Consider the following 25,197-nt stretch of genomic DNA (forward strand, 5'->3'; position numbering starts at 1 on the left):
CACAGTCGGAGATAACGTTTCGCGTCCGTTTGAATTAGCATTTCAATCGAGTCTTATAAAAGTCTTATGCGTTCATTAATATATTAGTGAGTATACAGTTTAAATTGCCAGTTCCGAGCCATTCTAGTAGCGGCCGAGTTATATTTACTAGCAGGCGCGAGAGAGATAAACCAACAGCACGTAGGTGGCGTAGTGTGTATACACTATAACATACACATCGAGTTTGAATACTTCACATTTTCAGAAAACCTAGTATGAAAAGGAATCATTGACTAATATGGTTGTAAAACACAGATGTATATTTAATGGAAATTAAATATTCATATGAAATATTTAATAACAACTGTATACGAAACGCTTAGGATTCTCGCATAAATAATGCGAAGGTCTTAGAGTCAGAGAAACCGCAACCGCAACGTATATTACACGCACGTTAATATAATTTTTAATATAAACAGAATTTTATCAAAATTCGATAATAATCATTACCGAGCGATACATGTCCAGGGATTATGACAATTTTGACAATTACACGCTTAACGAGAACCGCACGAGCAGGGTGGCCCGCGCAAGGAATATACTCGACTTCGTTACAACAAATCAGACATTAAACATACTCAATTTTAGTAATACTAACAATTACTGATTAGTTGGGTATTATTTAATTTAACAACCTCCAGTTTTTATAATACATTATTTTATAACTGTTATATTAAATACCACGAAGCTCTTTTATAATAAGAGTAAACTTATAATTAGCCTAAGAGTATTATTCGTAAATAAAATGTACGTAATATTCAGATAATTGAATATATTTTTAAGCGAATAAAGATTGTAAGAAATCGTCAATGTTGTATGTGGAGCATATTCCGTGTGGGCGGCGGGCGAGCGACTGGTCGGAGTCACTTTACACAATATTTGGTCATTTTGCATCACATCATGACGTCCAGCGATGAAGACGTTATGAAGTCAAACCGAAACCTCGATTTGTTTGTTTTGATGTACTGGAAATATTAATATACAGCTTTTATACATTACCCTCGTATTGATCGAAGATTTATTTAGAAAATAATTATATTCGTTGCTTTCTAATATATACCAAAACACAATCGTAGCTGAGGACAGACAAAGTTAAAGAAAAACTATCAACATCTCATTCATTACCTGACGCTCCGGCGATTGTCGATCTGAACAATGAATATTTATATTTAAACAGAAAACCTATTTCTAATCCAAAACACCTGTCCGCAGCTCACACCGAAACAATCAGGACCATCTGTTACACAGATAGCTGGGGTTAGTAAAGATATAAAGATTTAATATAATAAAGACATTGTCTCAAAAGATTCTCACACCTCGGTGTAATTGCTTCCACGTGTTACAACAATAAGCCGTAAAGCTATTGTTGGTTCACAATTTGCAAAACAAATGTACAGGTAGGTGGGCGTTCATTCATGGCCAAAATGACCCAAAAACTGATGACGACTCATTACAAATTATTTACTCGTTTTGGGCCGAAATTTGTAATTATTACGGAGTACAAATAACCAGGCGTCAGGCTGGACGGAAGTACAATATATTTACGTAATTTATATATAAAATAATTCAGTAAAATCTTATCTATTCATGCTACACTACTTCCAGTATATTTGGTCATTGAATATATTTTATGAATGATTCAACTCTACAAAAAACGTCCATTCAAATAATATTACGATGCGGTGTGACCAAAGAATGTGAAATACACTTGTCAACGTTATCCTCACATAATTATAGCGTTATGGGACTCTAGCCTTAAAGGGACGGTTTATCACACAGGAACTAGAGATCAGAATAGTATGACAATTTTTTTTATTTATAAGTGAACTCTAAAACGTTCATTCATATCTTTGTATGGAGGCTACCTGAGATAAACCGTTTCCGTTTACTTTTTGCTGTTGAATATTTTTTTCAATATTTGTCCGGACGTGCGGCAAATTGGCGGACACCGTTAGGAACTAATTAGAGTTCCCCACACGGAACCAATTTATGATAAAGACAAACATATAAATAATAAAATCAAATATTAATTTGTATTTTGGTATGATAACTTCTTTTGTATGGTTTTTATTTATCTTTGTTTTTCACAGAGAATTTTTTTTTTTGTGTGTGAAATTAAATCTACGGAACCATCGAAAAATATAACGATTCGACGTTGAACATTCCGACTGTGGGAAATATGAAGCTATTATACTGAAGGTAAATTTCTCATAAAATCTGATCCTTGCAATAGTTTTGTAAATACTATGTATTCAATGAGTTATAAGAATTGTTTATTTTTTATTTAACTTTCACTAATAAAGGATTTGATAAAATTATTTATATAAATTCATTAAATAAAAATAAACAAAATCATTTTATATTAGACATGATTGCTCCAGATTATTGAGAGAAGTATTCTCAATACTTTGGATATTTTTACAATACACATAGTTTAAGCAAAGGCTACGAGTGGTCTACGCGCTACGACACGTAGACCCATGCTACGAGCCATTGTAGTAAAATGAAAACCTCCGCTACGAGAAATCTGTGTTCTAGCAATAGGATGTACCACATAGTAAGAAACTTTTAAACATATATATATTTCACAACCTCACTCGAATCATTTTTAACTTTATTATTTTTTTATCATATTAAATAACGAATATAAAAAAGTTATAGAAGCCAAGATTCCCAATCCTACTCGATATATGTTTAAAACTACTTGAATATATCATATTTATATCATAAAATATATAAATCATAAGATATGATACATCTAATAAGGTTACACTGGTTATATCCTACGATATATCCCGAACTATTAATATTGTATTAAGAATGAATAACATAACAAAATTCCAACTTCCTAGAATTAATATGAATAGTTACCGGCGTCATGTCTAATACTAATTTTATATCTAGGTGTAGGCTCAGATGAGAAAAAACAATTCCTAGAACTGTTTTAAATCTGAAGCATCACTCTCATACCTATAGTTCGGACGAGTTATCCTAATATATCTGAACGTTAATGGAGAGGAGTCAGAGTCATTTATTAGTAATTATATTGGTGATGGCATATAGAAGACCGAAATTAAACTGAATAGGATGTAAGGAAATCAGTCACGACGAAGACGCAATGCAGGTTAAGGAAGCGAGGACACCCAGTCTCGAAAAAGATCAGCTCAACCCTCGGGGAGCCACCACTCGCTAACCGGAGCCGGTCGGCGGGCGCTAACTCGCTAATTACAATCGCAAATTAATCATCTTCGGAGATAAGTCGGCGCGTGCCGGGTGCTCCCTACTATAGTATAGGTAGCTGGTGGTGTGTGCCGCACAGACTATTTCTGTAGGCGGAGCGTGAATCAGAGTCCGAGCTGCGAGAGGAGCCGAGGCCGGGCGGCAGTCGCGCGCCGGCCGCCGACGAGAGAGGGTCGCACGCGAGCGCTGCCATGGCGCGATGAAGACGTGCGGGCGCGCGGCGTTTTGCTGGGCCCTGCTGTGCCTCGCTGGCAGCCTGGCGGCGCCGCGCCGCCTCTACTGCGAGCGGGCGGACGTCGCCTGGCGCGCCTACAGAGCCCCGGCCGCCTTCGAGGCCCGTGTGCAATCCCTGGCCGAGGACGCCGCCACCGTGCAGGTGCGCCGGGTGCTCCGCCGGCAGGGCCGCTGGCCGCGAGAGGACGCTGTCCTGCGGCTGAGACTGCCCCGGGACTCGCTCCAGTGTTCGGGACGATTCGAAGTGCCCTTGGAGAACCACAGGAACTATATCGTGTTTGCGGAGAGGAGGGGTCACGCCGCGGTGGCGCTCGGCCCTCCGTTGAGACGAACCGGCAAATTGATCAGGAGGATCCGAGCGGTCTACAAGCCTGGTTACAGTGAGTGTCTTGTGTATTATAAGTGCATGGCAGTTGAGCTCTCCGCTATGAACGCCCGAAGGTATCGTCTCGATAGACCAACTCCGACGACGTCGATTTAATCCCACGATGTCTTTTAATCCAACCTTCGTTCGGTCTAGAGTCTTCATCCAAGAGTACACGTTCCAAGTCACCCGATCATATTTAACTCGTTCAAAATACGAAAGTTATCATTAGTGCTAAAGATACCAATAAATTGTATCCACTGTTAACAAATATGCCGTGGCAGGTGTATCGTACGAACAAGTAGCCATTAGGAATCCATTTTAGGTACAGTGTAAATAGTCGTGCGTGGTTGTTGTAACAAAACATAGCCACTAAATGCACACTATTACTGGCCCGATCTCATTTATGCACCCTTCATAAACGGCTAGATGCATGAGGAAACATACATTAAGTTTTAACTGAGATGTTGATATACATGATTACGGACAAACTTCCAACACAATCATCCTTCTTAATTGATGCTATTTATCATTTCGTTCCATAAAAATTCCGACCAAAAAGGTCAAAATTTCGCCCTTTCTCTACTGAAACGAGGAGTAAGAATAATTTTAAAAACATTTTTAAACACCTTGCATTCGATTCTATGTTAATTCAAAATTTTTCGATAACACTAAACAGCTTATCAGTTCCAATAAAACCTACGAACTTGTCTATGAGCCTCTAAATATAAAAAACACGATCAGAAAGAGAACAAAAAAAGTAAATATAACGATCATATGACCATCCGAAGTCGTAATTAAATCATTAAAATTACTGAACTATTGGCATACAAATACGAACAAAAAAAATACAGATAAAAGTGCCGACAAATTCGATGACAAAAATCCAATAGTAGAAAGTAATTCGCTCCGGAAACATCGGAACAAGTGCCCAAAAAAAATATACTCGAAAGCCAGGGTTCACGTGAGCCGCGTCACGGTACATTTGACAGACGGGCACCGACTGGTCTGAAATGGAGCGTGTCGTGACGTCATCAGCTACCGATACGATGAAACGACTCCGCGATCCGCGAATAAGATGCAATTAGGACCATCGAGAGTATACAACGCCGTACAGATTAATGTCCTCTTCAAACGAACTGACACTGCTGTGAACATTATATTGGAATAATAGCATTGTAATAAAATAGTTTACAGACCTGTCAAAGACACTTCAATGTACTGCCATATAACAGGAAGGCTACAAAAGTATGACCAGAAATAGCTAACATTAATAAAAAAAATATGGTTATATTCGAATATGCACTAATAGCTTAAATCTTGGAAATCATGACTAGAGCTCATGAATGTTCTCACTATAAGTAGTTGTGTTTCCATTTCACAATGTGTTCACTGATTTTGTTCGATATCCATAAATAGTTTTATTTTTCTAACCTGTAAAGCTCTTTTAACTTTAATTGCTCCCGAGCGAATGTTTCTGTGGGAGAGTGGCGCTAGCTGTATGTTTACCTTCAGCGTTTGGCTCAGATTGTTTACCTCTCTGGATGTTCTCCGTCGTTTTTTCCTTTGTTAATGTTCCCTCTCTCATTATTTGCTTGTAAATCTGTCTCGATCTAATCTCCAGTTTATGTCATAGCGTCTCTCGAAGCTCGGGCGCCCATCACCGCTATCTTTCATATTCTTCGATGTTTGTGTTTTTTGCGGCATCTTTATAAACATTATTGTGTGTGTTAACGATGTTTGAACACTTTGCATTGTGGTCTATCGGAAATAAGAATAGCTCGTCAAGTCGTCTAGTGGCATTTAATACGAGTCAACAAACTCTGGTATTAGTAATTCTCGGATTAGTCATCAGCCGACTTGGTAATAGATTATAGAAAAAAACCGCTACCTCAAATATATTTGATCTCTGATACTCATCACGTAATCAAATGGTGCAATAATTAAATAAATAATAAGGTAACCGAACTCTGCTTAATAATTGACAAAAAAAATCTCCACTCTATACGCCTATTCGCTATCACATGCTGTTTGTTGAATGTCTTGTGTAATGGTTAAGGGTTTCCAAATTTTTGTTTAGTGTACACGTATAGTAGCGGTAGGTGGAGGGTGATCCCGTAGGTGTGGTCGACCTTCGACTGTGAAGTCAGACGGCGTCTTATTAAATGCTTTTATAAAGTTATGGCGGCGTTACGGGTTGCCGGCTCACTATTATGCTCGATGCGCTCTGCCGGCTTTACTGTCCTATTAGAAATATTAACCTATGTTACATTATATTGTATATGCCTGCAGTTTCTGTTCCGTGTTGAAGATTTAGATAGGTGGCTTTCATTTCGGTCGGAAGATTTTTTTATTGTGTTTGAGAATTTTAATATTATGTGTATTCATGTAATGGTCTCGATCTGAAAGATTAATTTTAATTTAGACATTTTACGGCCGCTATAAAGTATTTTATTATTTAATATATATGTGGATGATACTAAGCAGCTCCCATCAGAACAAACACGTCCTCGATAGTAACGCTCGAGTCCACAGCATATAATAGATTCAATTCATTGCTTTGCGTCAAGTTAGGACCGAATGACGAACTGCACTAGATTAGTAATTTGTCTTTTTCTAGTACAGAAACATTTTGCTTTTTCATGAAAATGTACAGCAAATATTTTCTCTACTTAAATTTTAGATTTCACTTCGAAAATTTATAAATAATAATTATTTCTTTTACTGATATACGAGTAATATTTTTTTATAACTATTCCAGAGATCATTTAGTCTGTGTTTCAGATCTAATACCTTCAAACAATTCTATGAACTATGTTATAGTTTTTTCATTCGAACACTTGTAGTAAATTAGTTTTATTTAAATATTCCACGTATTATGAAAGCAATATATCGACTGCGGAATTCTCCGACGACACTAAAGTCAACTCGGTATTTCTGTGTAGTCCGGAGCGTCGCCGTCCCTAAACATATAAAATTTACAATACATTTAAAAAAAATATACTATCGTTTGAAATTCTTAACCATTATCACATGTAGATTATCAAAACTAGCCACCAGGTAATTTTTGTCGCATCGTAATTTTAATATGCGATAGTTTTTTGTCTATCTTATTTCATTTATACGATAATAGAAACGGGAAACGATAAAAATAAACATGAATTACTCTGATATTACAATTGTTTAATGAATCGAGAAGAACTCATAAAAATATATATATTTCTTATAATAATTTATATATATCAATCGCGGATTACGCGTGGAAATTGTTACGTGGATAGACGACTTCCTCTAGTCTGGAACTATTTATAAATCTTTTGAGTCACATCAACAATTTGTGTCTCAGCGAAATGCAATTCAGACATTTTTTAAAACACTTTTAGTTGCGGTGTCCGACTGTAGCGTAATGACGTAATGTGTCACTACTCCACCGTGTTCTAGGATATCTCTATTTCATCTTCTTTTTAAATCGGAACAACTAGATATGAACATTACTAAGACTGAATTGAACGGAATGTTTCAATCATATCTCTAGTATTCGATTAAGATGCTTTAATATTGTACATTCGATATTATCAATTCACGAATGATAATTGTAATATGATAACGGCGCGCGACTCATGACAGATTCTGACTATTTTAATAATAATAATGATAAATGTCAATAAATTATTAATAACAAGCATGTTGTGTGCGGCGGGGCCATTGAGGGACATTAGTGACCACCTACCACCGACCACCGACCACCCATATGTAATGAAGATTCAAGAAATCTCACGGCCGGTTCGCGCATTATGAAAATCAAACGGTACTTCGCTATTTGAGATCTTTGCCGTAAATATCTTTTATTATCGACGCGATCTTTGTACTTTTTTTTTTTTATAAAATATATACTTATAAAAATAAATAATTCTTACACGGCCAGTAAAAAAAAATAATTAAAAGTTTATGCTATATTCTTAAATATACACAAATTTTAACACTTTATATCTGTGCATAAATAATCCCGAACAACTTGTCACTCTAACTACGCTCATGAACCTTATTAAGTTAAATGATAACCTTATAGTTGTTATGTAACGGTTAACTGTTGACCGATGGTCGAGTTTCGGCAAAATCTCCCAAATGTCGAGGACATCGGCCCAAATTATAGCCGATAGCGGGTCGCTTTGACATTAATCAATAATTACGTATGACATTAAATTGTTAACGAAATATTTCGATGTATTAACGTTGGAGAACGAGATTAACGCTTATTTTTTTTTTGTTTTCGCTTCATAAATGTGTTCTGTGTTATAGACAACAAAAGTCAATTTTTTTTTTTTAAAGGAATCTTTTGGTGCCTCGTTTTGTTCGTAAAATCGCAATTATCCTATTGATTGTGACAAGGTTAACCCAATTCCTATGACATTTCGAATTAATTGGTAGTAAAGTGAAAATACTTACCCAATATTATATTATATATATAAAAGTAATTAACAAAATTAGGGTTATACATTCTGTACCATATAATTATGTGATAAACTAATATAACATGTGACAATTAATTTGACATTTTGTGACATTGACTAAAAGCAATGTAATTGTATTCTTAATATTTACATAATTTTCAATGTATATAAAAGCAGTCGCTATAAAGTATATATCGGATTTTATTACAAATTCATTATTTTAAAGACAGGACGCCAGCCTCGCTGACGTCTCTAATGTCACTTGTTTCAGTAAGTTCCAGATATTTTAAAATGAAACTTCAATTCTTCTAAATGTTCTTGTATTTCTCGAAGGTTCTTTATGCTCCGCACTCGCTGAACTCTGCAGTCCCCTGTCGTGCGTCCAGACGTCATATTTAAACCAGAATTCAAACATAGTTCTATTCTCTTTGATTTCGTTTTACTTTTAACAATAGTAACGACGACCAATAAGGTGTTATAATAATTGGTGCCAGTTATTTTCATGTTGCATCCGTCGTTGAAGCTGCTTGCGCCGATACGGCCATTCTGGCAGGCGGTGCGTGCTCTGCACCTGCCTGGTGATGTGTTCTCTCCTGCTTAGCTTTCGTTATGTTCTCGTACCCGTTGCAGGTCTCGTAGAGGAGATGGGCCAGGTTCAAGAATTGATGCTTCATCCGAAGTCATGCCGATACGGTTATACTGATGCGTGCTCTGCATTGTTTTCTGTGATAACAGAGAGATACTTATGTAGTCTAGGTACTTCCACAGTAAACCTAGATAACTTTATATTGTTATAGTTATGGTTAACAAATTTGTTGTTGTCGTATGGGTTACGTTGTTTATTACGACTCATCGTGAGACGAAATCATAATATCAGGTCCAATTATTTAATCTACTTATGGCTTTGGGGCGTCACACGAACATTCATAACATATGTCATGGGACGTTTCCATCCGCCTACAACATTATTTTTTTTTTTTTTTTTTTTTTTTTTCTTTCATTATTTGTTTGGCGTAAGACGTCTCCACCCGTGTACAATATTTTTTTTTTTATTTTTTATTTATTTATTTTTTTTTCTTTCTTTATTTGTTTGGCGTAAGACGTCTCCACCCGTGTACAATATTTTTTTTTTATTTTTTTATTTCTTTTTTTTTTATTTTTCTTTCTTTATTTGTTTGGCGTAAGACGTCTCCACCCGTGTACAATATTTTTTTTTTTTTTTTTTATTTGTTTGGGGTAAGACGTCTCCACCCGTGTACAATATTTTTTTTTTTTTTTGTTTGTTTTTTTTTTTTTTTTTTTTTTTTTTCTTTATTTGTTTGGCGTAAGACGTCTCCACCCGAGACAATATTTTTTTTATTTTTTTTTTTTTTATTTTATTTTATTTTTTTTTTTTTTTTTTTTTTCTTTCTTGTGTGTTTGGCGTAAGACGTCTCCACCCGTGTACAATTTTTTTTTTTTTTTTTTTTTTTTTTTTTTTTTTTTTTTTTTTTTTTATGGTTCGGATCCGCACGCCAAATGCATCTTTTATAGTAATATATCTCAAAGTAAGTGTTAGACAATCACATTACTAGCAATGATTAATGGTAATGCGTTTGAATGAAGCAATTTGAACAAAATGAAATACGCTCACCGGATAACTATTAGGTAGGTGAACCGTCCACCTAAATGCTTGCTTAGTAATTCTGTGTCGTCCCTCAGATGCTGTGAAGTCTCATCGTAGCTGGTCAAGTGCCACATTCGTAGCTGGTCATGTGCCACATTTCGAAGTCATCCATTGTCTAAAATCACTTTACAAGATATTAATCATTCTCACACGTTCACAAAATTTTAAATATAGGGATATCCGATTTCTGGGGTTATATTTTTATTATTACTATATCTCCCCTCTGGAATCTTTTAATCGTAGCTCGACCTCTCAAAAACCTAGCTTTGTATCTTCTCTCCGCCTCGACCATCCTGTTTTGAATGTGTTGGTGCATTACTTCGATTTAAAAGGACTGATTGTTGAATTGTAATCTAAACTGTCAAAGCATAATTGACTTGTTCGTATGTGCAAAACATCGGCAAGGATACTAAATTTTCCACATGTATTCTTATCACGTAATAAATCTGCTCCGGTTAATATATCAGTAGTCGTTTCAAAACCTGGAACTATAGAAAATTATTTCTACATTAATAACTATTTAACTATTCATTGAAATAGTAAGGTCCGATCTCAATCCACGCAAATAGTTTACGATTTGTTTTCTACACCCAGAGATTTCATTTGCAATTGATTCTTGTATAACGCACCACTGCGATCTTGCATTTTATTTAAGAGTACATTTACCAGTTGGTATTAAATTAAAATTCGGCGTGATCTCCTTATTCCCGTCGGAAACACGATTCAAACGCATGACCACGGTTAGCAGAAAAGGAACAGAAATTAGTTATATTCGCAATAGATGTATTTGATCAGGATTTTGGAGTCGAGTATGCTTTCGTTTGAATTACAGCATCGTTTTTGTAGAGGCACTGCCGTGTGTTAACCAGACATGTTGCAAATTTTACCGTGAAGAGTATGTCTATTGTCGTATTTAAATAAAGCAATGGTCTCAGTAGTTTGATATTAAAATCATGCAAGTTCTTATAAATCGAGTGTGTACCTTTATACTCAAGTCTTCCCAAGGCCTCCCTACGTCATCTCATGGTATTCTTAAGGATACAGCAAGGACCTGTGGTTAGCTCAAGAGTAACACGCGATTAGTTCAGAGGTACGCTTTCCACATCTGTGGTGTAGACTTGTCTTCTCACGGCTCCACAAGGCATCCCTACGGAATCTCATGGTTCTCTTATGGATACATCAAGGACCCGTGGTTAGCTCGAGGGTAACACGTGATTAGCTCAGAGGTCACGCTCTCCAGATCGGTGGTGTATAATTGTCTTGTCACGGTACCACAAGCCTTCCCTACAGAATCTCATGGTTCTCTTGAGAATACATCATGGACACGAGGTTAGCTCAAAGGATAATAACAAATGTTAGCTATGGTCTCACGTAATGCCTCTTGTGTAGATGTTGCAACTAACCAATCGTCTGCACACTTTCTAGCTCACTCCTTTAAAAGACTTTAATTCGAATGTCGTAGTTACTGATTTGGTACGTATTTACAGCCGTCAAGATGCGTTTGAATCAATCCCGAACACACACACTATCACCGGGGTCAAAAGATGATAAAATTAATATGATCTTGTTAGTAATTTTAATCGTATCCCTTGTTTTTTTAGTAGCAAACGTTCGGTCACGCTCTGCAATATTGACATCCTTTGCATGAAAGACTGAGGAGCGTTCTTCATTACACAAGTTGTTCGGATGATTATTTTCTTGAGCTGGATCAGAATTTACAAATACACTAAGACCGGCAGTAACTGATCACAGGAGCGATCCCACTTCTGATATCGGATTTTATTACAAATTCATTATTTTAAAGACAGGACGCCAGCCTCGCTGACGTCTCTAATGTCACTTGTTTCAGTAAGTTCCAGATATTTTAAAATGAAACTTCAATTCTTCTAAATGTTCTTGTATTTCTCGAAGGTTCTTTATGCTCCGCACTCGCTGAACTCTGCAGTCCCCTGTCGTGCGTCCAGACGTCATATTTAAACCAGAATTCAAACATAGTTCTATTCTCTTTGATTTCGTTTTACTTTTAACAATAGTAACGACGACCAATAAGGTGTTATAATAATTGGTGCCAGTTATTTTCATGTTGCATCCGTCGTTGAAGCTGCTTGCGCCGATATATATAATAAATCTGTAAAAAACAACTGAACGTATAACATGAGGCGGTTCGTTAAACCAAGCTTTATTATATCGTGGTTAAATAAGTCTACAGTTTGTTATAAACAGCTTATAATAGTTTTATTCAGTCAAACAACGCTTACTTTTATTGTAGTACAGACAACTTCTACTTACAAATGATAACACGTTAATTTTAATTTCTCAATAAAGTTTCAATTCAAAGACAATGAGTTCAGTATCACAAACATCCCTGAAGCTAATAATGGAGAGGAAGGGAATGAAATTCGTAAATATTATATATATAGAACTTTATATTTGAGTTGTAATCACAGAGATAGGATCACCAGCAAACGTGTCAAGACCTGTCGCGACATGAATCACTACTATAAGTCAGGGGTCATGTGTTGCTGGGAACTTTATGTAGATTTTGATTTGTCCCAATTAGTCGATAAGAAGTATTAACAATTTTTGGGGGTTAAAAATACTGTATAAAATGGCTGTGCGCAATATAAACGTACATTTGACGTTAACTCTTAAGTACAATTCAAGCCTCGAGTGGATTACGAAAATACTGTTCTATCGAGATCGTTATATAGAGTCTTAAAGGTATTTATTTAATAAAACGTTATTGATAATTCTAATCTATTCATGAGTTTTCTATTGAATAATAACCAACAGGTTCATATCAATTTTTAAGTTTTCCAAAACACTTCATCACATACATATTTTTCATCCTATATGTTTTACGATGCAGCGTTTATTCCGTAGTATATGATGAAGTGTAGTACGTGAACAGCAATGTACTTTATATATATACAATTCATACATATGTATAATCCAGTAGGGACGTAAGTAATCCCCGCACGTATTTCGTATCGGCAACGATCAACTCAATGGCGCCGTCACCATAACAGGCGTAGTTTTTCTATAGATTCTTAAATTAATGTCGTGAGTTGTATGAACCGGCGCTAGCTATCAAATAGTTCAAATCACTTGCAGATATTAAATACATTGGCGAATTGAATTGATATGTGTGGCATTGTCCTCTGGTCCCGTCCTTACATAGGTATCAAGGAAATTGATTTTCAAATAGTTTAACTTATGGTATATAATAGATCTTGTATTTACATTTTTGTTTGATGTCATACATTAATGTTATTGAAACAATAGTGTGCGTGTCATCATTTCATGTCTTACTAATAACATAAATGCAAAAGTTTCATAGTGTGTGTGAATGTGTTTGTTTGTGTGCATATGTGATTGTGTCCGTATATGCGTGCGCTCTTGTGTTTGTAAGTGCGTGCTTGTAGTAGTGTTTGTTGCACAATCAGACATTGGTTAAAAATCAAAAGGCAGGAAATTTAATATATTTAATTAAATCATATTATAAACTATATAATGATTGTTAAAAGCGACATTTCATCGAGTTTCGAATGTTCAAAACCCCGTCCTATTATAATTATAACATCGGTTACGTAACGCAAGTGGTCCAAACTGAAATATTATTTTCAGAGTTCAGAGACCGTCCCTGCTGCCAGCGGTTAGTCGACCTTGCGTCTATGTCCTAAGTTTCATTTCAGTCCGTCCGCGGGCTATGTGTTATGACGTTCTTAAGTGACGCGCCACGTGTCACATATCACTCGGCGAGACGCTCCTCTTTGGACATTTTAGAAAAAAGTTTGGTAACTTTGTGAGCTTTAATGTGTTATATAAAATTGTTTCGATTCACCTTCATTCATCTTAAATAATTCTCTTGAAACGATTTCTAAATCTATATTAAGCGGCCGTTTTACAACGAATCACAATAGTTTTGTGACATAATATTTTTCATATTCTTTAATATCTATAAATTGTTATCGTTATACATTTTTGTCCTTCCGTTACTGAAACTGGAGCAAACAATATATTCATATAAATAGTGGTTTGTTATGATTTTATTAATATTTTCTACATCGGCTGAACATGGACGAATAAATAGTTCCTTAGTCTTGGCCATAACAGATCAAGATTATTTCTTTCATTAACATAAAAATGTTATAATTATTATATCATAAGCAAGAAGCTATTGATTTATTTAATAGATTTTATATTGAAATAAGAAAAAATGGGCTGATGTCTACTTTCATAAATCTATTAAGAAATTGAAAATATTCAATAACCTTACGCTTTCTTCGTCGGGCGAAATTTTGTGATAGAAATATTGAAATAATACGACGGACAAAAATTCAAAGGCCTGTTATATAATATATTATTATAACAATTTATTTATACACTAACAGACTATCAATCTTTAGCTCAACAACCTAAAAACAAACTGTTAGCATGAAACAAAAATCGTTGCGGACAACGAAGTCGTATTCCGTACGCGCAAGGTTCAGAATCGTTGATATCGTCTCTCCGTTATTTGTGCATCCCTGTAACGGGCTAGAATCGAATGTGTGGCAGAACAGTTGGTATAAAAAGATGAAGTTACCATTTAAGTTAGTAACGATTATTGAGTGGAAAAGACTGGTTCGGTCAGGGCTTAAGGTCGATACGACCTTCCGACGGCTAACTGTTATAGTTTGGACTCATTTAAATAATAAACAAACGACATAGTGACTTTCATTACGTTCATACTAATTATTGTCCGGGACTTTGTTTGGGTGAAATACCGAATTAGATACGGAGAAAATTGTACTAAAGCGACAGGGTAAAGTACCACCAATCGACTCGACAATCATACAGTATATAACGGTTATGCCATGATCCCGCGAGATCCACACGGGATTCCGGGATAACTTATAGCTCATATCCTATTCTGATATCTAAGAAACGTTACTGTTAAGTTTCATCAAAATCTGCAAAGTAGTTTTATGTTAATAGAGCAACAAACATCCCTGCTTCTATACCTCCTCACAAATTGTCCCATTACGATATAATCTTTACATCCCAGTATATAATCTTTACATACCAATATAATCTTTACAACTTAAAATTGCATTTAATGGAAGATAATTCTTCATTATTTATTATTTATAATATCATAGTTAAATTTGTCGTGACTGGACAGCTCATTTGATTAGTATCTAGTTTTCTTTCAGTTGATCTGTCTTAATTTGAAAACTGTTTGGTAATGTTTAAACATTTTTATGTAAAAGCATATTTTATTTCAATCATGTTACAAATATTTGCTGATATGGTTTCCTTATATATAATTATAGATTCTATATCAATACTGTTAGCATATTTTATTTAAGTTATTAAACAAGAAATCAACAAGAAAACTATAATAATTTCATTTTTATAACTATTATATTTACGTTATATACATATATATTTTAAGTTGGAATTTTAACGGCGTTTTACAGCATTTATAGAATAGAATTACGGATAGAATATGACGTAGTGTGTGAAAATTGTAGAAAAATATGAGTAATGAGTAAAAACATTCCGATCTCCTAATAAGAGCACATTATAATGATAAATTCTTTGTCTGTTTACAAGGAACCTAACTTGACAGTGTAAACAAAACGTCTATACAACACTGTCTTGATACGTACTCGCTTTACGTACTGCACAGTTAACAATTACTTTATAAAATGTTACTATTCTGATTATCACCGTTTCTGTATGTATTCTATGTTATATATATATATGAGAAATTTTTATTAATATTAACTATATGTTGAATAATAGTATTAATAGTTATAAATTTACTTTTAAAATTTTAACTTATAAACATTAAAATATTATATTAATGATTTTATTTAAGTTTTACTTCCTAATAATATGAAGGCGAAAGTTTTTGAAGTAGTAAGGATTTGTGGATGTTTGTTGCTGTTTTAATCAAAAACCGTTGAACTGATTTCGATGAAACTTTACACTAACAGAGCTCAGACATCAGACTAAGACATAGGCTATAATATATTCCTTCATTCCATTGTATTCCTATTATTATGTAGTCATAACAGATGAACATAGAATGAAGTCACGGGACACAGACTATACGTATCGCTGACGGTAGATTAACATTATATCTATTGTTTTAAAAATACACTTTGCCATCTTAACTTAACTCCGAAGTTGAGGCGGACGAAGACACGGGCAAAAACTAGTTAACTAATAAATTCCCGTTTCCTTATAGGTTCTCTTCATATATCAGAATAATAATGTGCAGTAATAAATATCCGGAACTCACGTCTCCTTAGATGGTCTGGATATTATGATTGTTCCGTTCTCATGGTTGATAATATGGAAATAAAAACTTGCACTTGATTTGCCTTTCTTGATAACAATTCCTTATAAAAGTTATATATAAATATATATATAATAGGTATGTAATATTAAAAAATTATACCCAATTATAATGACGTGTAAGTGCAGTGACTAGTGACTTCCACACCCCTTCCTCTCCCTTACACAATCAAGGTCGCCAAAGCAACCAACATCCCTTATGTTAAAGCTGCCCATAGACGGCGGCAACTACCTTCCATCAAGTAGATCGTCTGCTCGTTTACCAACTGTCACATAAAAAAAGTAGCGAAGCAACGTAATAATAAATATCGATAATAATGTTCAATAGTTGTCCCATACCAGTGAATAACGCGTAAACGAAATGCAAACACAGCATCTGTATATAGGATCAGTTTCAAATTCATTTTCATACTAATATATTTCGTAGTTTCCTCGTATAGTATCTCGTGCGCGTTGTTATGCTTGTATTCATTGATCACGCTCATCACATCAAGACGTGGCCAAATAAGTACGATCGACCTCGCTGACGCAGAGTAAATAAAACAGTTGATCAAGTGTACTGACACCTCCGAGAAGTCGTGTTTCCCATTACCTCATAAATATTTACTACTTTTTATTTAAGGCTTAAGAGTGACTTAGATCTGGAGCTAGCGACTTAGTACGATGGCAGCACTCCAATGAAACTAGACTGCAGCATATTAGAAAAGATCAGCGTATTGAAGAAAATCAAGCACTATGTGTTTTCTATTTAAACATAAATAATATGAGTTATCATCTTAAGTTTATTGATGTTAAATAACATTTTATATATTCAGATTAACTCAACGAAAATTCAAACTTATGTGCTTACAAGAGTTGTTTCGCACGTCATCTAAAGATACACTTATATAATGAATGATAATATTTATCTTACGTGGACTTCCACTTCCTGTCGCATTACAGACTCCAGACAAAACAATATGAGCTGACAAAAAACGTCTATCTATACAAAGGACCTACTGAGATATGTGGCTTTCATATTACAATAAAGTTGAAGGGATCACAAACATTAAAAACTGAAATGAAATCTTTTATATATGAGATAAATATATGCTTAAGAATTCATTTATAAAGTTTTTTGATAAAACAAAAATAGATAGCATATTCTCAGTCTACATAACCCATTGACTATTTAAATCCCGATACTCGTTAAATCCCACACATTAGAAGTAACACAAATGAAAGGTGAAATGATTAATGGAATGAAACAGGCGAAAAAACTAACGTGATAAAAATTCTAGACCAGGTTATTATAAAAGCGGTGTATAATGTAAACAGTGGGGTCAACGCATTGTACAGCTTTCCGCGAAACTCAAGTAAATTCAATGAAAAATCTACACAAGTCAACACAGTCAAGGTGATGTATTACGTATGTTTCGGATTCCTTTCCTATAACACACGAACTATACAGACTATTCTAATGTTGAGAGTCGTACCTGTAACATTGTAATTCACTACGAGAAAACTGCTACAGGATATAGTTTACTTATTTTTTGTCTTTAAGTATATGTTAACAAATCACTTTGACCTATACCTATAAAGAATGACCATAATTGCTTCGATATTTCATAATTTAATATTAAAGATAATTTTTTTATGCTACCTACGTATAATATTTGAAGAAAAAAAATCTTTTTTTTTACTTGCAATCAACATTTAATACATTTGAGCACGTCTTAACATCCACGCCATATCTTTAGTACGTGTAAATTAATACTATAATGTATTAACGTGTGTGTGTGTGTGTGTGTGTGTGTGTGTGTGTGTGTGTGTGTGTGTGTGTGTGTGTGTGTGTGTATAATAAGCGTATTATTCAATAGAGTAAATACCACGCCGTATTCAGATCCATAGATGGCCGGCGCCGCGGTCGGTGAGTTGTGCGCTATTTTCTGGGAACAAAACATTTATCATACAGAGATCTTCACCTGCGCCAATTTTCCGAACCGAACATAACAGAGTAATTCGATAGAATCGTATTTAAAGATAATATCGCGAGCTTATACTAACATACGAGATATTAAATTATTTACAGATACATATAAAGATTTTTTGACACATAATAATTTCAAAAAATCTCCATTTTCGATATAGTTTGACCAATAGCAGTGCAAAATATAAGGGAATGTGTTAATAACGTATATCAGCACAAGTTATAATGGCTGTGAACTCCTAACAGACATCATCGTACATTAAGAGTGTGTTCGCAAACGGCTATCGGAGATCGGAACATCGCATACGTTCATATGTTATCGTATGGCTTAGACATTTTATTTGTCTATTGTGTTATTGAATTGATATGGTTGGTTTGTACCACAATAAACGATAAATATACTATAACAGCACACTGTACATTATATACAGAAGGAAGCACAGAAATTATAATGTGAAAAATTAATACAGTGTTCATAGATTAGCGGATATTAATGAGATCTGAGACTTTCGCGAGTTTTATTCATTTAAACGAAACCAATATTTTTCTGATATACCACGCGTGATTTAGTTTTGTAAAAAACTACATAATCCCGACGTTTCGGTTACTTTTCAGCAACCGTGTAGTTTTTTACAAAAATAAAGCACGCGTAGTATATCCGAAAAATATCGGTTTTATTTAAATTAAAGCATATTGCTTTGCTATAACTATACAATCAATAAAATCCATAACGCATCCATACCGAGAAATAAATATTAATTCGAAAATCATTTATCATAATAAAATATTATATGGAATTTACCACAACATTTTTTTAAACAAAAATGCAAACTCCCAAGATTAACCTCATCCAGCGCCTCAAGAAAGAACTCATAATTTATGTACTAACGTACTTAAAAAACTTATATGACATAGCCAAGGCTTTCAATTAAGCTTAAAGGTTCAGAATTATTATGTCGAAAGCTCAATGATTTAATATCTCAAGTATCGTAATTGATATAATTATTATGACTGAACGCTAACAGACCACTCCCCGTCCAGCTCGCCCTGTTACCGTACTGCATCCTTGAACTGTGGAAATCTATCTGATCCAAATTACCCCATTACCTTGTTGACTGCAACCTTTTAAACACCTCGCTATAATATAAGTCAAATGTTATTAATTATATAGATTTATTTAAGTTTTTTATAGATGTTATTGAATTAGATTTTGAGATCGTTCGCAGAGATCGTACAGAAGTTGTATGTGAAAAAATTGATTGACTGATTTACTGGAAACAACATGGCATATAAAATATTATGTAACATAATGTTTCAAACGGAAAATTATTATAAGAAAATAAATTAAATCGAATATATAATTTTATATAACACAATTGATTATGAACGATAGCCACGTAGATGAAAACGAAGAAAGAGTTGTCACTTTATTTGTGAGATACGATTTTGGACACCGATTTCTTTTTAAGTTATACTAAAGATAGTAAACTGGTTCTTAATATAATCAAAATAATGTGACTTATGTAACAGGCTAATATATAGTGTGAATTTAATATATACGAACGATAGTTTTGGTGAACTATAAAACGAAGTGTAAGTACAGTTTGACAAGTTGGCTAACAATAGCCGAGTTACTCACGTATGAGTGAGTGAGTGAGTGAGTGAGTGTATGTAAAGTAATAATAGAGACGATACGAGTATTTATAGACAAGCGTAACTCATCAGCGCTCAGGGTTCGCCTTGGAGATGGTGGATATTTTGAAAAGAATCGCAATATTTAATGAAGGTTACTTGATCAGGAGCAAACATCGATTTTGTTCGTTTTTATCATTATTTCCCATCCTTATTAGTGTCTCTTCATCCAAGTTCTCAATCACCTTTCACAGTAGTAAAAAATTTGCTATTAGTAATCTACATATCCACTTAATGCAATTTATCCTTAAAGAATTTCTTGGTAACTGCAAGGTTTTTATCTCATATCATGGTACCTGCTCGTGATCGTTGGAACGCTCTAACTTAAAATCTAACTCTCGTATTAGAAATTATTTCAATATAAAAATAATCCATTTTCTATAACCGCGAGCATCGAAAGTGAGACTTGTTTTAAGTTACGAATAAATATAATTTCACAATACTATATAAAAATTTCATCATCGGTTATCGCTTACACCTTTCGCTTTTGGATTTGATACAACAAAGAATGATACGTCACGGTCTACTGGATACTATTGAGTTCTATGTTACACTCTGCTTTACATACTATACAACATACAGAACATTACTATTCAAGCATAACAATATAAAAAATCACGACTTATACTATATATATATATATATATATATGTACATAGGTACTCTACCATAAAATAGTGTATTTTGACTCGATAGATATGTTTATCTAATTCAAGTACAAAAGATTATTATTGTTCAATCTTAACTCAAAGAATTATAAAATAAATAATAATTTTAAAATTATCACGACTCATTTAATACCTCCCTTGAAATCTTTAAGTCGTTTCCATTTCAATGTTTTCATGTCGAAGAAAAATACAATACAAGAAAACGTCGAGCCTCATAAAAACTATAGATATAAATTTTATTTTAAACTAGACAACAAGTAGAGGCGTTAAACATCTAGCGCCGCGGTCATTAGTGACGGACGGACGAACAGGGTTTCCGTCCCGCAGAGACATTTAAACACACAGACGGACACACCTGCCAGCGACGGAGGAATTATATACATACATCGATTACATACACGCCTTCGTTATTTTAATTAGTGATATTGACATTCAGAACAGCACCTGTTTGCTAAATAAATGAATATAGTTTTAATTGAATTATCTTGATATTACTATAGGCATACATCTACTATAGAAGTCTTTAATTGATATTTTTGTAACAATTAGTCTAGAATATAATATTTGTCCTTTTTTGTGGATACCATTATTGAGAATAGAATAAAATAAGTAGTAACACTTAAGGTTCAAAATACATCAAGTATGCACTGGGTTCCGTTAAAAATGTTAAAAATACTTTGTTATGTAATAGAAAATTGAACGCCGTAATAAATTTAACACATTAAACTTTGTTTACGGCTCGGTTAAGAATATGTGATCCAAAAATTCAACAAATGCTTTATTTAGAAAATGTTTAAACTTAGATGAAAGCAAACGAAAATTATTATAATCTAGACGTAATTTACAACTCTATATCAGAAGTCCTAAGTTTGTTTTACGGTGTCGTCTCTATTTTTTAATTGTTCTTCGCTCAACTAAAATCATTTGCGGTTATATCAAAATTGACAAGGTTTATAGATTCGTGTATAAATGAATACCAGTATCGGCTATTACAAAAAAGGTATACATTGATTATATCGAAGCTCGTTATATTTAATAGCGAGATATAAACCACATGTAGACTTCATTGAAGGCACTTTAATTCAGATTTATGTCTGTCGACAATTAATATGAGCAATGGAGCACTTGAAGTTATCGAGTGTTTACGTTCACATCACTAGATCGATTACGTTTAGTTAAGTAGCCGTCTCCGCTCCTGCCGATACTGTGCCGACGAATTACTTATAACGTGAAATATTTTTATAAATAAGATAGATTCCTCTCATATTCCATCAAATAAAAGTACCTCCCGCTTTGAAAACTCTCAGACCGAAAGCTCTCAAAGAAAATTTACTACCAACATTCTATTCATAGCGGGCCATCTTATTAGCCATAAATCAACACTTTAATGAATACGTATTAAAATATTACTTTGATTATATAATAAAATTATAACGATCTATCAAACCACCCTCAAACTCCCTTTGAAAATGAGACGTCTTAATTTAAACTCAAGTTATTAAATAGAATACCGCCAAGTAATTGCATATTGCTGTGTTAAAGAACACATAAATAACGATTCCTCGTGTTTATGTTTTTAATTGTACCTCGGGAAGGGAGCTTTAGGTGGAATGACGTAACTCCGGAGAGATCCGTAACGCCCGACTCCATTACAGCTTTATTTCAGGGGATAGCGCCATTACGGGGAGAGTTATAACGAATTATACGCAAGTGAGGCAAAACAAACAAAATATATCGCCTCTCCGGCCGTTAACGCTTGCATCTTTAATCAGTCCCGCCGAGGGACTTTTACGAGCGATATTAAAGTAACGCGGTAGGTCGCTGAACTTTCATGGAAAATCTATGGGATTGTGTTCGACTTTGTCGCAACGTCAACACGCTTTGAAAGGTCCCATTTCAGTTCGGACATTTCGTGTTCATGTTCATGACATTAATAGTTCATAAGTTGATGAACACACGTGGGATCATTATGATCCAATAAAACTAACTTGTAATATATAACTTCATTTCTCTGAATGACCTTACAAGAGAGACGTCGCTCAGACAGGTGTCCGATTGCAGTGTGTCATAAAACAAGTGTCGACTAAACACGGTTAGAGGAACTCGGTGATAAAGTATTATGTGATATTCAAGTACAAGATATCACACATATTTAAGTAATGCAATATTAGTATTACTCTTTTGGTGTGCAAAAGCCTGATTTGAAGATCTAAATAAGAATATATATGAAAATGTGATCTTCAGTGTACTCTGTTCTAACAGACTGTAACGTCCACGTTAGCCAACATTACAAAACATACAAACAACAATGTAAATGAATTACATCACAAATATAAAGTTTAAAAATCATGTGGGTAACATTCGGTTGGCAGCATTACACCGGGTCGCCCTTGACCTATCTCCCGTATTGGCATCCGCCGAAATGAGAACGCTAAATAACATATTTCTAAGAATTTACTAATAACATTGCAACGTTAACACCGTCCAATAAACAAAGTCGGAGGGTCAGGCCGTTCGTACTTCTAGATCGACGTATACTCTATATATTGATCACAGATATATTACAATAAAAACGACAATCAAACCAGCGTCAATATTTCGCGGCCTCCTCAAACGTGGTAAAGGGGAACAAAAAAAATAAGATTAACATAAAAAATATTTTATGTGTATCGTCGCGCGGGCCGTGGGAACCGAGCGAGACACTGGAACAATGATCGACAAAAACTGCTTGCACCGGTTGGTAGCACTAATTAACTTACTTAGTATAGCACAGCGTCATAAGAGACAGCGTCCGTCGCAACCACTGGCCAGACTACATGGACGCGTCACAGTTACCATCACAACGTTAATTAGGAAATAGGAATACGGAACAAAAAATAATAATGTCACTACAAAAGAATGAAAAACGAAATATTATACTAATAATAACTGTAGCACTCTTGTCGGGATTGTTTGACTAGCTTGGACTGACAGATACAATTAGAACTTCCAAATAATATACATATTCACTTAAGTATATTTTTTGGTAATTAAGAGTCCATATCTGTGCCTAATACTGACAACATAAAACGTATACATTAATGATATAGTTGATTCATTATAATATTACCTTTTTATAATCAATTGTTTCAATTGGATGTACAGGTTGATTTTAATTTTCTTAAAATCGCTTCCTCGCCCGCATCCGCTTGTAACATGAACGATAGCAAAGTTCGGAGTCATGAACACACATCTATTAACATTAACTGCACTTTTAATATTATAAATACAAGTTCTATATAACGACAGTCATTCTAATAGAATATTTAACTTTACTGTTCACATAAAGTTCACATTAGCAATCAATTAAACGTAACTTAATCGATTCCTTCACTAAATTTAATACAATTATTCCGAGATCATCGTGAATTACTTACCATTTTTTTTGATACTTCTAGGTTTGAAGGACTGACAGATTTGAAGTTATTCTCATTTATATTGCAATGAAACAAATAAACGCTTAAGTTTAAACCTAAACTCTTATTATGTAAATCTTAAATAGAATTAATCCAAAGAAACAACAAATTTGAAATTTGCGTAAAAATATTTCATAATTATATTGATTGATTATTATAATCTTAAACATGTCAGCACAGGAACGCCATCTCGTGATAAAAGTGCTGAAACTATTATTCGTTTCTCGCAAAGCTGTCCCATTAAAATATCTATGATAATTAGTACAAAAAAAGTTCGTCAAATCGACGGTTAACTGACTGAGCTTCGTGTTAATGTGGTTTTTTTATTTCGTGCGAGTGTTACGCGCACGCGACTCGCACCTGTCTTTACGTGTGCCTCTTGAACCCTGACCATTATGACACAAAATCGGATATAACTCTATGGCTGGACACAGAACAACGTAAAAGTTAAAACCCTACATTTTTATATTGATATGTAACCAGAGTTGTTTATTTTTATATTTAATAATATTTACCGTGGATTTAATTTAATTTTTATGTATATTCGTTAATTTCTGTGGTCTCTAGACACGGCAATGGATTGCCACCTTGCGTCAGAAGTACCGCTAGAAAATAAATATCTATTTATTTATATATTAATAAAAAATATATATTATATAATCATAATTACATTAATTGTACGTACGAGTTTATTAAAATATGTTACTCTATATAATAAAACATAAATATTGAGGTATATTCCAACTTTATATAACGTAATTATGAATCCACAGACAATACAGTTAGTATTTAATAACAATAATATATTGCATAAGTTATATATAGAATATCAATTGTATATCAAACAGTTGACAGTACACAATTAGTTCCAAGGGCAAAACAAACGAAGGCAATCGACTCAAAGCTAGGAACTATCTCACCGGCAGATGGCAGGAGCATCTGCCGTCAATGGTAGTGAGCTCTCTAAAACTTAATAACTCTCATGTACGCAGTTTATATAGATTATATTTATTCCTCGTCTTTATTGTCTCGGGTTTTTCTCATTATTTTTAATTTTTAGGTATATTA

The 25,197-nt window shown here is 34.2% G+C and overlaps 1 protein-coding gene across 2 annotated transcripts in view; it reads left to right on the forward strand.

Moving 5' to 3' along the window:
* The first annotated feature begins 3,410 nt into the window (after positions 1 to 3,410).
* LOC116765822 (protein vein) overlaps positions 3,411 to 25,197 on the forward strand; it is a 41,480-nt gene continuing 19,693 nt past the window's right edge. The window contains exon 1 of one of the 2 annotated variants that reach the window (XM_032655420.2): positions 3,411 to 3,893. In XM_032655420.2, coding sequence (XP_032511311.1) covers positions 3,479 to 3,893 — 415 coding nt within the window. In that variant the 5' untranslated portion in view covers positions 3,411 to 3,478. The remainder of the gene's footprint in view (positions 3,894 to 25,197) is intronic. The other variant, XM_032655419.2, reaches the window with a different exon arrangement.

Source organism: Danaus plexippus, chromosome 11, assembly GCF_018135715.1.
Source record: "Danaus plexippus chromosome 11, MEX_DaPlex, whole genome shotgun sequence".
Classification (NCBI taxonomy): domain Eukaryota; kingdom Metazoa; phylum Arthropoda; class Insecta; order Lepidoptera; family Nymphalidae; genus Danaus; species Danaus plexippus.